A 14,442-nucleotide genomic window follows, 5' to 3' on the forward strand; every position below is an offset into this window, starting at 1 on the left:
ATTTGCGAAGCTGCAGAACATACAGCTAAGTTACAATAAACCTTTGGGTATCACCAAGTTTAAACAGAATTTTTTTTCTTCTGGTAAAGGAATAAGCTATTAGAGTCCGTTAACCAATGGCGGGGCATTTTCTTACTGTTCCACGTGTGGAGCCCATAACATAATCTTCACATTGTTAACTTCGCATTGATGGGACTATACAAATATGTGCATAGCTGGAGGTAAAGCAGACATTTCCGTCAGCAGGAACATTGTGACGTGTTCGGCATTCTCAAGATATAACCTCTGTTGCAGCAATCAAATGTGAATGTTGTGGGGTTTTTTTTCTTTAAATTAATGCAACACGAGTTCCTGAAACAAATATTAAGTTTGGGTGTTTCTGTAGAAAACTATATGCATACAAAAACAATATACGGATGTCTTTGTAGTATGCATTAAAGTCCTGATCCTGAACAAATTGATTTGTTTTAACTTGCGTTGATAAAAAAAATTCTTTATGAAAAAATCCCTGAACTACATTTTCTGAGTTCTAAGGAACAGAATGTAACCTGAAACATGTGAAGCTTTATCCAATATGATTGAAAAAGGGCAAATTTAGCAAAGAAACCAGAAGAAAAAAATGTTTGCAGAGACAGGATGTATTTATAGAGATGTACATGGAATTTACGGACACAATGAGGGTTATTCATTAAAGTACAATAGTGCTTATACGGCACTAACACACAAAAACTCCCATTGAGTTGAATGGGGGTTTCTGTATGGTATTGCTTGATCTGCACTATTGCACTTTAATGCAGAACTCCCAGTTAATCCATGCTCTGGAAGCTTAGAATATAACCATTCAGTGTCTGAGGAGATTTTGGTATCTTTCCCAAGATCACAAGGAACTTCTCCTCCGGAAAGAGTCCATCAGAAAATCTTAAAACACTGTTTAGGGTGAAAATAATGTCCTTTTCATCGTCTATTAAAACACCAATATCAACCATCCAGGTTGCAGCGTTCCCCAACTGGAGTGTAAGATGAATATTTAATCTTCTAAAGTCACCTAATAGAAAGCTCCCTCCTGAAGTCACCTAATAGAAAGCTCATCCTGACAAGCACCAGGCAACAGGAAGTGGGATATATCGACGACTAAAATATAAATGGGCGGGTAGATGGTGGTCGCTGATAGGTTAGCGGCTTGTATGGTTTTCAGTTATGAAAACGGAAGCAAAATGAAAGTCAATTGATAACAGTCATATGGGATTCAGCATATTTGGTACTTCAAATCTCAAACTTATTTACTTTTTACAAATATGTTCTGCAGACAGCTGACTGGTGAGGTTGTACTTACCTTCCTGCACAGAAGAAACTTCATGGGTCTCCAAACCTGTGGAAAAATGAATATATACACAAGAAACCCCAGAATCCTTCTCAGGAAGAGAGTCACATGACACAGGGAGATGTGCCCCCTCCAGAAGATTCCAACAGGTATCCTGCAGGTCCTCACAGAACCCACGGCACGGGACCGGCGGTGACACTGGGGAGGAACTGTTACACCTCGGAACCAGAAGTAAACAGAAAAACCATTCCAGGTAGCGGTGACACTGAGATCTAAGAAGCCCCTCCCAATCATGCAAAGCGGCCTGAATTTCTAGCACACTGCTGTGATTCAGATAATTTGGTAGCATGAAGGTGTCAATGCCCAATTTTTGGCAAAAGGGGAGGTTGCCGGGGACAGGCAAGCAGCGAGCATTTGATGGAGTCAATCTGGACAAAACAAAAGCCGTCTCATTGCGATTATTTCTAAAAGCTGGAGTGGAAGCGATAGTGCTGGTTAGTAAATCAGAATCAGATGTATTGGCAGTAAAACGTCTCTCTACACTAGTTACATGATTATTATGAGATGGGGCACCACCAACAGTGGCAGCTATCCCAGAATGTTTAGGGAGCTCAATGCTCGGATCAGACTGATTGGAGTTAGCAATATGGTTGTGTATATTATTCCTATGTAATACTGACTGGGGTGAATTTATCACATAATGGGATAGGCCACTAGCAAGGGAGCCGGCCACCGTCATCGGAATGGCACTGCGCATGCTGCCGGTGTGTTTCGTGTACAGGGTCTGTGAGTCCATTGTGGTGGGAGCTGGGGAAGTTCCTCCTAATTCCAAGTTGATGCTTTTGGACACTGATTCTAGGCTCTGGACTCCCTCAAGGCTGTCTCCTGAAATAGATTTGTGGAGCGATGCTGCAGCCACAGAATCCACTGCTCGGTAGTCTGGAAAAGAGGAAATACCTGGTTGATGAGTCGCATGATCCCTGGACATTGTCTTGTTCTGGATTAAGGTCAGTGTATATGGTCTGGAAAGAGGAATGTCCATATGTTTGGCTGTAGTGTCCTCACTTCGTCCCATTCCTTTCAAACTCAAATTACCAACAGCATTTGTTTGATGGTCTCTCAGATCGTTCCTCTGCTCTACTTCATGAGCAGTTGGAGAGGTATCTACTTGCTCTCTGGAGCTTTGCAGGCTATTGTTAATTTTGTTTTCCCAACCATGCATAAAGCTCCTAATCCCTTCAGCAACATTTAAGATCTCAGCCCCCACACCAGCGATATTGTGCTTGTCTGTGAACGTGTGAGATGTGGAGGTCCCTGACACAGCGGGTGCTTTGGTTCCATCCATCGCCCCAGGAGTAGTGACCAAGGCCGCAGCCACAGAGCCAACATTCTGCTCTTCATTCTGCAGTTGGAATAGGGGCCATATTTGCTTTTCTTGTCGCTTTTTCGTAGTGGGAGGAGATTCTGTTATTTTCTGCTGGCCCGTTGCGAAAACCTGCTCTGCGGCCGCAGTACTGGATTTCTTCTGCGCTGTTGTTGGGAGCACAGTGCTTGACGGCTTTGTAATTGCTGGTGCTAGGATTGGGGGCTGTGATACAGAAGGCAGAGCTTCAGCAGGAGCAAGAGGTATAAGCACCACGGATGGTGATGAAGCAGGTGGAGGCTCTGCGGAAGATGATACAGCCGGAGGAAGATGCTTGGCAGATGGCAATGCAGCAGGTGGAAGATGCTCTGCAGATGGTGATGCTTTAGGAGGAGGTTGTTCTGCAGATGGCAATGCTGTCGGAGGAAGATGCTCTGCAGACGTAGCTATAGCTGCAACTCCAGCTGTATGACTTGTCATTGGAAGCGCAGTAGTCACTCCGTTTTTGTTTCCACCCCAGAGCCAGCCTAAAAACTGCGCGTGTGACAAAGCAGGTAAGGTGACCACCACCAGGAGAGCCATCACAGACCAGCACCGTGCTGGAGCCATGGAAGAGAGCTTCAGAAAAACTCTACAGATGTGAAATATTGGCTGCTCACATTGGTTTGTCCTCTGCAGCTAATAAGCCACACATTGCCCTTCAAACAAGAACATAAACTACTGGAGGTGTGGCCAGAGACATACCAAACCAAACCTCCTTATCAGAAGCCAGCCCCCACACTGTGACAGAGGCAAAGGCTGAAACAACTGCAGAGCACTTCACAAATGACCTCACTCTCCACTCACAATTCTTAAGCAAATGAAGCATATGGTTGGAGACATTCTGCCCGGGATACACTGTCCTGCTGCCTGTCTGTACAGTATATCAGCATTCATCCACTCATTCAGGGCTCAGGCAACTTTGAAACTAGTGTTCATTGCTGCAGCATTGTCCATATTTAACAGGGAAGATGTTTTAGTGCACACTTTATTATAGTATATATACTGTATATTTTGAAATAGATCATATTTATTGTCACAAGCACTCGCATTTCAATGTGCCTTAAACAAGTTCCAGTTCATCTGACGCTTAGCTACACATAAACGTCTTCTAGGACTAAAACTAAAGTCAAGCGCTCTGGCTAGGATTGTGAAAGTTATGCGTTACCATTTCTGTAACTCGTGTACTCATAATCATTAACAAAATGAGGAGCACATGAGAGCATAAATGTGGATAGTAACACAGTATTACTTTGTGTATAACGATATAAACATGTGCACAACAGACTGCCATTATTCCCGTGCTTTGAATTTGGGGAATTATCAGTCCGAATAAGAATGTGACGATGATTTATTGCTGAAGGTTTAGTTTCTGTATAATAGCTCTTTGAGGGGGGTATGCGGTACCTTCCCCATCTGGATATGTCATGTATAAAAAGAAGAGGGGAGGTCCCCGCAGGAAGGGATAGGTCTATGCTTACTATGTCCGCTTGTTATATCTTGGGTTATAACGCAGTTTCAAAAGCCAGAGCATCAGATACAAAGTTTTCCTAATTACTTCCAGACAGTTAGAAATGTAAAGCTGATAGTGAGGGTAAAGTAATGGAAAAAGGTAAATGAAATATATTTTTGCATTTTAGTTTATAACCCCAAGTGTTAGAATTATGGAAGGCTACAGAAATCGACCCCCCCCCCATAAAAGCCGTTTGTTTAAAATAGTTGTTTCTTTGCCTTTTTTATTCTGATTACAAACTTCTCTGTGAAACTGTTCAGTAGTTTGTATTGTAAAGATATTTAAGCAGCAATCCTATCTACTTGGTTTTTTTTGCCCCCCCCCCCCCATTGTTACGGAGATTTGGGGAGAGCAGCGCTAGTTTTAGCCCCAGAACCCGCCTGGTTCTGGAATACATATGGGTTTAGTTGCCGGTATTTCAACTCTGATCTGGGAAATCAAATGGGCCTCAAATCCTGTGGCTGAATAGGAAGCTGCAATGTCATTGGGGGGGGGGGGGGGGGAGGGTAATTGCGGCTTTCTATTGGATAATGGTGGGTGCCAGGATGGAACACCGGCAACAAGCCCGAAAGTACTTCAGGAACCAGGGGGTTCCCAGAGCTAAAAAAATAGCACATATCAGCTATGGGGTCCTCTAGGTTCATCAACCCCGAAATACTGCCTTCCCCTTTCCTTTTTCTCCTTATTGCTATACGTAAAGCATGTGGCAATGTATCTTCAATGTAACTTGTACATTCTTACCTTAGGCCAGGTCCCCGCTGGCTACTGCAACGCCCGCTGTGGCGGACGCTGCAGGGACAAGAGCCACCCCACAATGGGGCCGGGCCCGCTGCGAGGGGGGGGGTGGGCGCCGCGCTGCGCCGACAGAAACTCCTGCTCTCAAGAAAATCAGGAGTCGCAACGGAGTGCTAGGCCACGCCCCCCCCCCCCCCCCCGGCGGTTCAGCCAACGAGAGGGAACCTGCCAGGTGATGTCACGGCCGCGATCCCGTTACTCCCCCGTCACCCCCCCCCCCGCCCTGTCTTTTCCCCTGCAGCTCACTGCAGACCAGGGAACTCGGCCGCACACGCCGCGCAGGCGCTGGGGCCGCAGCCTTAGCTGGGAATCGTTTGGTGCTCCTGTTATAAATCTGTAAATATCCCGATTGTGTGCCTAACATAATGGCCGCCTTTTCAGTTTCAATCAATCCTTCAGTCAGTGTAACTCAGGAGCTACAATGTATCATGATGTTACTAAGGTAACTTTATCTATTGTTACAGTTTGCAGCTCTAACAGCTGGAAACAGGAAAGTGTTGCAAAGACCTCCCACTGCGTGAGAGCTGGGCTAAAACCTGCTATAGCATCAGAATGCTTTAAAACTCATTAAAAATGGTATTAAGAGTTGAATAAAAAAATCACTTTTATCTAATACTACAGAACTGATTTATACATATATAGCAAATAAAAAGATCACGTGTGAGCACATTCACATGTCTCAGGGCTGTTATATACAGCATGCGGCCGTGCGTGCACGTGCCGCATGCTTTTCCTGTTTATAGAGCCGGGAGCTGCAGGTAATGTGTATGTATGTGTGAGTATATGTGTGTATATGTGTGTGCATGGGTTGTGTGAGTGAAAGGAAGTCCTAAATAAGATTTTTTAAAGAAAAAAAAAGTTTAATAAATATTTTTTTTTTTTAGGTCTGCAATCATTGACTGACACACACACATACATCCATCCATACAAACACACATACATACACACCCACACACACATCCATTCATCCATACAAACACACATACACACACACACACATATATCCATCCATACAAACACACATACATACACACCCACACACACATCCATCCATCCATACAAACACACATACATACACACACACACACACATCCATACAAACACACATACATACACACACACATCCATCCATCCATACAAACACACATACATACACACACACACACACACACACACACACATCCATACAAACACACACACACACACACATCCATACAAACACACATACATACACACACACAAACACACACACATCCATCCATCCATACAAACACACATACAAACACACCCACACACACATCCATCCATACAAACACACATACATACACACACACACACACATCCATCCATACAAACACACATACATACACACACACATCCATACATACAAACACACATACATACACACACACATCCATCCATACAAACACACATACATACACACACACACACACATCCATCCATACAAACACACATACATACACACACACATACATCCATACAAACACACATACACACACACATCCATCCATACAAACACACATACATCCATACAAACACACATACATACACACACACACACACACACACACACACATCCATCCATCCATACAAACAAACACACATACATACACACACGAGCAGGTAGCGGCGCGAAAAGATGAATCTCCCCGTCTTTGCCGCTGTCTGTCGGCTCCCTGCCGTGCGCGGCCCTTGTATAGAAGGGCTGACTTATGTCAGCCAACTAAAATTCCGCGCGCGCACACCCGGCACTATAGAGCGTGCCTAGGCAGGTCTGCAACCCCGCCTTTCACCATTATCACCCAGCATACAGTGTTTCCACTGCAGCAAGGGATTCTGGGAAATGACATGCAAACGTATATGTGTATATATATATATATATATATATATATATATATATATATAATTTCACATGTTTTGCTGCTTTAAATGTAAATAATAACAATGTGTAAAAGAGGTGGTACTACAATTTTAAGCCTGACTACATAAGCCCTGAAAAGTACTCTGTTACGTTAGGAGGCCTGTGTAATTCTGATAACAGAAAACTAACTTCTGATGGCCCCTGCAGAGCTGCGTGTTTCTATGTAAGACTGGGTGATGGCTAAACAGTATCAGCAGTAATGTGATAAGTAAACAGTCAGAAATCAGTTCTGAATGTTGTCCAGATGTCCCACAAAACAATGCATATGGATCACATCTCCTGCAGTGTAAGGCTGGCGCCAGAATCCTGCTCTTACCTTAATGTTCTGTGTCCCAGCTGGAGATGGGCAAATTTTTTTGTTGCAAATTTGGATCTGCATCGGCCCGGCCGGTTCCTTTGGTCCGCGGATTTCAGCGGATCAATGTCAAAAAGGGCGATTCGCGTTTTGCGGATTTTATATTATTATTACCAATACGCTCCGCGGATTCCGCAAACCCGGGGGGGGGATTTGTAGAATCCAATCTGAGGATCCAGCGATTCGATTGTTAAGAATCCACCAACGAATTGCTGAATCCGTGGTGGCTTGGATTCTCCAAATCCGTCCACGGGTTGTATCCAATGGCGGTTTTTGATCTGCACAGATTGAAACCGCCCCAAATCCGTTTGCGCATTATACACCGCGAAACGCACTTGGCGGGGCGACATCAGCGAAAATCCAGGAGATGGATTTGGGCAGATTTGGGCATCTCTAGCCCCAGCACAATATCACCTAAAGTTTGTGACATTTGTTTATACACTGTGAGAGCACCATGCACAAGTAACAATAATACAATAATGTGCTCATTATATCACAAGCTGCTAAAAAAGGTTACTTTTGGTATACAAGTTTAAACAAGTTTGGTACCAGTGCCAGGAATGCCCAATGTTTGTTCTCGTTTTAAGGGATTTGACTGAAAGCCAATGAAATGCAATAAAAGTTACAGCAATGAATTGGCAGGAGAGGAATTTGAGCGGGAGAGCTGGGTGGGGTTGGGCAGAAAATAAAAAACACAGGAATAAGAGCAGTGTCTGAACGTGTCGATAAAAAGAAAGAAAATCACCGCAATTATTCCTTCATCAAACATAAATAGAAAAAAATGTATAAAACCAGTGAGTAATCTAAGGGTACAGCGGGTAAAGAGAACGTACTACTGAACGTGAATATGTTGTCTGCGTGTACTAATGAAAATATGTGTCAGCTCTGTATTTCGGGGTTCGGTCCTCGTTTTGTCTAAAATCCCTTGGTTATATGTGTGTATACAGTATATGTATGTCTTTATTCACATAGCGCCCACAGCTGTACTTAGAGCTTTACACGAGAGACAATACAGTACAAGGAATTATAATAATACTATAAGTGCAGCAAACAAGGTCAGACAATAGGAACGGGAATCCCTGCCCCGGAGAGATTACAATCTAAGTGATATGATGGGAGACTTAGGCTGCGTCCATAGACACAGCAGCCGTACGGAGGTGCGCGGAGGCTGAGGAAAAGCGGGTGCTTTCCCTGGCCTTAGTACGCGCGCCGTCCGGGGGCGTGTCTATGGGCGGGCCAGTGATGTCACGGAGTTGGTTCGCCCTCATTGGGCGAACCGCTCACGTGACCGTCCTATCGCGCGAGAAATCAGTTTTGACTGATTTCACGCGCATCCCCTCCCTCTTCCGCGTGCACGCCGTATAGACGCGATCACTGCCTTTAGGCAGTCTGATCGCTCAGCGTGCGGACGCGTCCGCACGGTCTATCTATGGACGCAGCCTTACAGAGACAGCAGGTGATGGCCACGATGGTTGGTAGGAGTGACTGTGGGAGTGGGACACAGTAACCATGAGTCTAGACCAGCGGTGCGCAAACTGGGGGGCGTGAGAATTTCTAGGGGAGGAGCGGCGGTTACAGGGGCCCCGCGCACTTCCCCACGGCATTTACATTAAATGCCGAGGGAGTCGTGAGGCCTCTGTAACTCACTTACCTGTTCTCTGCCGAGTCTTCGGCAATGCGTCGCCATGGCAACGCAGAGTCAAATGACGCCACAGGGTCATGTGACATCACGTGCCGCCACGGCAATGCGCAATGTCATTTGACACAGAGTCTTTGGAGAGGGGGGGCACAAATGCTGCGGCTCCCGTGCGGGGGGGGGGGGCGCGCAGCTCAAGACGTTTGCGCTCCCCTGGTCTAGACTATTGAGGCGCTTCATTAAAGAGGTGAGTTTTAAGGTTTGTCTTACAGGTGGGGAGAGAAGGAGCTTGGCGTATACTGATTGTGAGGGAGTTCCACAGGTAAGGGGCAGTGAGGGGAAAATGGTTTAAGGTAAGAGAGAGCAGTAGAGGTGAAAGGGGTGGAAAGCAGACAGTTATGGGCAGAACGCAGGAAGCAAGCAGGGGCATAACGAGATATCAAATCTGATATGTAGGGAGGGGCAAATGAGTAGATAGCCTTAAAAAGTAAGGAGGCGAACTTTGTGGTTGATCCAAAACTTTATGGGAAGCCAGGAAAGGGATTTAAGGAAGAGATGAGCAGAGACAATTTTGGGAGAAAGTGAGTTATTCTGCAGCAGAATTTTGTATAGATTGCGAAGGAGAACCTTGTGAGTTAGGGAGACCTGTTAGCAGTATGTTACAATAATCCAGACGGGAGAGGATAAGAGCAGGCATTAGTTTTAGCAGTAGTGTGACAGAGGAAAGGGCGGATCTTGGCAATATTACAGAGGAAGAAGCAATAAGTTTTTAGCCATGCCATGAATGTGAATGGCGAAGTCAAATGTCACTCCCAGGCAACGTGATTTGGCCACAGAGTAGATGGTAGAACCGTTTACGGTGATAGAGGAAGGGGATATTGGGCCACATTTAGGGTGAAATATGAGAAACTCAGTTTTAGCCACATTAAGTTTAAAGCAGTGGTGCGCCATCCACAAGGATATAGACAGGAGGCAACCAGTGACTTGGGACCAGATTGCAAGTGTGAGGGTCGGGGTGCTAGGTATATCTACATATCATCTACATAGAGATTATATCTAGGAACAAAAGGGTTGATGAGGTCACCAAGTGATAGCGTGTAGAGAGAGAAGAGGTCCCAGCACAGAGCCCCGAGGTACTGTACACCAACAGAGAGATCAACAGGAGACGAAGACATGTTAGCAACACAGACCAAAGATGGGTGATGGGAGAAGAATGATGAGAACCAGGGACTTTCATTACAAAGATCGACATTCCGGTTCTATAGGATCGAAGCGTTGATCTTTGTAATAAAAACACTTTTTTCTATATTGAGTTCCTTAGAGTGCCTGTTCATCACGTTGGGGATATCCCTGCTTCAGCACAGGTGGCTCAGTCATTCTGACTGAGCCACTGATTTAGCCACCTGTGCTGAAGCAGGGATATCCTTAAAAGCGAACCTCTTGGTGGCCCGTGAGGACTGGAGCTGGCCACCCCTGCATTAGACGTACTGGCGGCCTTCATTCCCTTTGCTGCTGGGTGGCGCTGACCCTTAGAACTGAGCGAGTCCCGCACTGCTGCAGCCGGCAGCGTAACTGTCTTGTTCTCAGGGTGTCTATAGCTATCCCGTCTACTCTCTAATCCTAAGAGGTGAAAAGCTCCTCGGACACGGCTTCTCTTACCTACTGTGCATGTTAATATTGTCATTTTACTGTTATTGTCTTCACACCCCATTATACTACGCACTATATTGGTGTGCTATAAATAACTCTAACAAATGATAACAATAATATATTTCATTCATGCCACACCCTCTGTTCTGTACCTATTAAAGCCAGCTGTACCTTTTGTACCCATTTCCGCCAGTGGTTAAAGCGCGGAAACCTCAGCTAATTACAGCATCTGGCAGAAAGCTGGTTATGGGTGAATTAGCACCACTTCTATTGTATGCGTGTGTGTATGTGTGTATCTCTCTCTCTCCCCCCCTCTCCCCCTCCTCTCTCTCTCTCCCCCCCTCTCCCCCTCCTCTCTCTCTCTCTCTACCCCCTCCTCTCTCTTCCCCCCCACTCTCTCTCTACCCCCCCCTCTCTCTCTCTACCCCCCTCTCTCTCTCTACCCCCCCTCTCTCTCTCTACCCTCCCTCTCTCTCTCTACCCTCCCTCTCTCTCTCTACCCTCCCTCTCTCTCTCTCTCCCCTCCCTCTCTCTCTCTCCCCTCCCTCTCTCTCTCTCTACCCTCCCTCTCTCTCTCTACCCTCCCTCTCTCTCTCTCTACCCTCCCTCTCTCTCTCTACCCTCCCTCTCTCTCTCTCTACCCTCCCTCTCTCTCTCCCCCCACCCCTTTCTATCCTTGCATCCTGGTGGCGCATGCACGGCACTTCACCACGATCTGCGGTCTGTAGGTTTCTTATTTCGGCGTGGGGGGTGGGGGGTGGGGGGAGCCTGGCCTGGCCAAAACGGGTCGGGTGGGCGCACCCATGACAGGGGGGGCAGGGGGGGGGGCAGAAATTCTGCTTGGCTCCAGCAACAAAAAAAACAGTTTAATTTAGCAACAGAAATTCCAACACGAGGGCTGCATATTTCCCTAGCAGAGATAGAACCACGCAGAGCATCGCCTAATCTGCTTGATTTAGAATTATGCTATACCTAATTTAATTATTGATAAAGAGCCCTGTAGAATGTAATTGTTCATATGGATGCCCTGCTGAGCGCTCTTTGCTGCCTTGTGCTCCGGTAACCTTGCTTAGCAACTCCTAATCACATAGAGGTCAGCAGTGTATTGTGTGGCTCGTTAGCTGCGCCTCGACATTTGACAGGTTTTTGTGTGTGTTCCCACCCCTCTTTCCTGTTTATGCCAGGCTGCCGGCGATCTCCCCGCCTCATTGGCTCCCTGGCGCACCATCGCCGCACTAGAACACGATCTTGTTGGAGCCCCTGCTGGCTGACGCGTCGCAGCACGAAGAGGGCCAGGAAGCGAGAAGTCATCAAGCCTGCTAGGAAAGAGGTAGCGGGCTGGTGAGAGGCGCGCAGGCGGCCACGCGCACCGCCGGCTGCAGCGGGGACCTAGCCTAATAAAGCATGTGTGTACTCTACACAGCTGTGTACAGCCGTGATCACTAGCATTGCTTCCTCCAAGATCATGGAAAAACAGTGAAGGAAAGCTAGTCCCCCACACGCTTTAGTCTTTTGACTAATGCCCCTATTAAATATGCCGTGGAGCCATCTTCCCCACGCTGGAGAAGATTTTAGTCCCAGCAGGATCAGTGCTGTGTTTTCAGTGTGCTGTGCTTGATGGAACTGCACCCTACGAATTGGAAAGGATTTAAAGCGGTAACAAAATAAATAAGCAACTTATTGTAGCAGTTGGGTTGCTAAAAAGTGTTGAGCCACCCCCAGCGGGACTTCACTTAAGAACACAGTTGATGTGTTGAGGTTAGCCCCAATATCTTTGCTACCATAAACCCATTACAGAGAAGTGCAGTGTTCTCATGGAACAATGACCCTACAAATCAGGCAGGAATCCTGCAGACAGTTTTTTCGCTGCTGGAAGATAAACCCCTTGACAAGTTCTCAGTGCTGACACTTACCAAATCACGGCAGCACATGTATTTCAGTACTAATGACTCGTCTGTGTATTGCAAGCCCGATGGTGCCTGGGAAAATCAGCAGTGGAGAAAAGCTCCCAGATTCCCTGACAGGTCCCAGCAGAACATACACAGATTGTCCCATTGTCAACTTAAACTATAATTGACATCTTCAAGGGTTTTGTAAATTCCTCCATCTGACACTCCCCCAGCAAAGAGCAGTATCATTTCTGGGTTGGTTAGGCCATGTTGCCTTGTTTTATCTCAGCATTCAAGTTTAAGGATGTTAAATACGCATTCATTCTTAGAAAGGGTATATTTAAGTGGGTCCTTGAAGAGGTTTATTACAATTCTAGACCTAGCAACATTGTATCTTCAACATGTTGATTTATCTCCCTAGAGCTCAGACAAAATTAGCCTGCAAGCTGTGTGGCCCACGAGAAAAAACTGACAGGCTTTAAGTTATCAGCACTTTGTTCGTCACATAGATCTCTGTAAAAGGTCTAAGCTAAGACATATCTTTCACACTGCTGAGCATCTCTTGTAGGGCTACGGCCCCAGCGGTCCCGGCTGCATGCGCGCCGGAGCGTCTGGCGGCGCGGGCACCCGTTTCAGCCACGACCTGTGGTCTGCGGTTGTGCCTGGAGTGGTGAGCTGGAGATCTGACGGGGGGGGACGCACACAAAATCTGGTCTTTTGGCCAAGGTGGTCGCGCATTGCGCCTTGTGCACGCACACATGCCAACTGGGGTGCGCTGCGCTGGGGACCTAGCCTTAGGGTGGGTAGGGATGGGGTAACGGTTAGGAAGGGATGGGATGGGGTTAGGGTTAGAGTAGAGTTAGGGTGGAGTAGAGGTGGGGTTGGGATGGGGCTATGGTTAACTCTTTCAGTAACATAGAAGCTGTGACACTCACCCTTACAGCAGGGGTTGCATAAGGGTTCTTGGGGCCCCAGCCAAGAGAGTCATTGGGGGTCATTGGGGGTCCCCTACACTGTGGGGCCCCTGGCAGTTGCCCAGTTTGCCCTTACCTAAGGCCACTATTGCTCACAGTGACGTAAATGGAAGGGGTGAGTTGTCCTCTTCCGTTTGATAACATTCACTGCTCCACAAGATCTGCCCTACAAAATGAGCTAAAAGGTCATTACGTACCTGATACGTCCTGAGGCCCCCTGCATGTTTTTATATGTGATCGATCATATCAAAGAGTAAACATTTAAAATATATTAGTAAACTCTAATAAAATGACTTATTAATATAAACCAAGCCGTCATTTTGCTACACTTGAGTTTGTGTTATGTTAGTAAACTGGAATAAGTCAATAATACAGCGTAATTGGGGACGCTATTAGACAAAGACCATTATAATATTTATTTTAAAGTGATGTAATTTGTTTTATAAATCATTTTTATTATACAATAAGCGCAGCAAAATCAGACAATAGGAAAGAAAATCCCTGCCCCGAAGAGCTTGCAATCTAAGAGGTATGATGGCAGACTTACAGAGACAGCAGGTGAGGGAATAAGTGCGGTAGATGGCAGTGCTTGGCCACAGTGGGTGGTAGAAGTGACTGTGGGAGTGGACAATAGCCATGAGTGCAGGATAATGGGATGCTTGATTTGTGGGGTGAGTTTTAAAGTTAGTCCGTATTAAATCAAATAGGTTAACACCATTTACAGGGGAAGAAACGGTATGTGTGTTGGGTTTCAAATGTTCTCCTCTCCTGTGAGAAGCTACTACAATGTAATGTCATAATGTGTACGGTTTCTGTGTTGTAAAAAAAAAACTATTCCTTTTAAGAAAAAAAAAATATTTTGTAAAAAAAATTAAATATGGAAAAGACTTGAAATAAAAAGGATTTTTAAAACATATTTGGACAAACTTTTTTGAATTACAAACTTTTCACACGTTTTTCCGTAC

General features: G+C 45.9%; 1 protein-coding gene across 3 annotated transcripts in view; it reads right to left on the bottom strand.

Annotated features, from left to right (window-relative positions):
- The window catches only part of COL18A1 (collagen type XVIII alpha 1 chain), a 137,729-nt gene that overhangs the window by 61,522 nt on the left and 61,765 nt on the right, over nt 1-14,442 (bottom strand). Inside the window, exon 1 of one of the 3 annotated variants that reach the window (XM_075607418.1) lies at nt 2,279-3,374. The exons of 1 other annotated variant lie outside the window; for it this stretch is intronic. In XM_075607418.1, coding sequence (XP_075463533.1) covers nt 2,279-3,293 — 1,015 coding nt within the window. In that variant the 5' untranslated portion in view covers nt 3,294-3,374. Of the gene's footprint in view, nt 1-1,333; nt 1,686-2,278; nt 3,375-14,442 lie in introns of those variants that run through there. One more of the 3 variants, XM_075607419.1, reaches the window with a different exon arrangement.

This window comes from Ascaphus truei, chromosome 7 (genome assembly GCF_040206685.1).
Source record: "Ascaphus truei isolate aAscTru1 chromosome 7, aAscTru1.hap1, whole genome shotgun sequence".
NCBI lineage: Eukaryota > Metazoa > Chordata > Amphibia > Anura > Ascaphidae > Ascaphus > Ascaphus truei.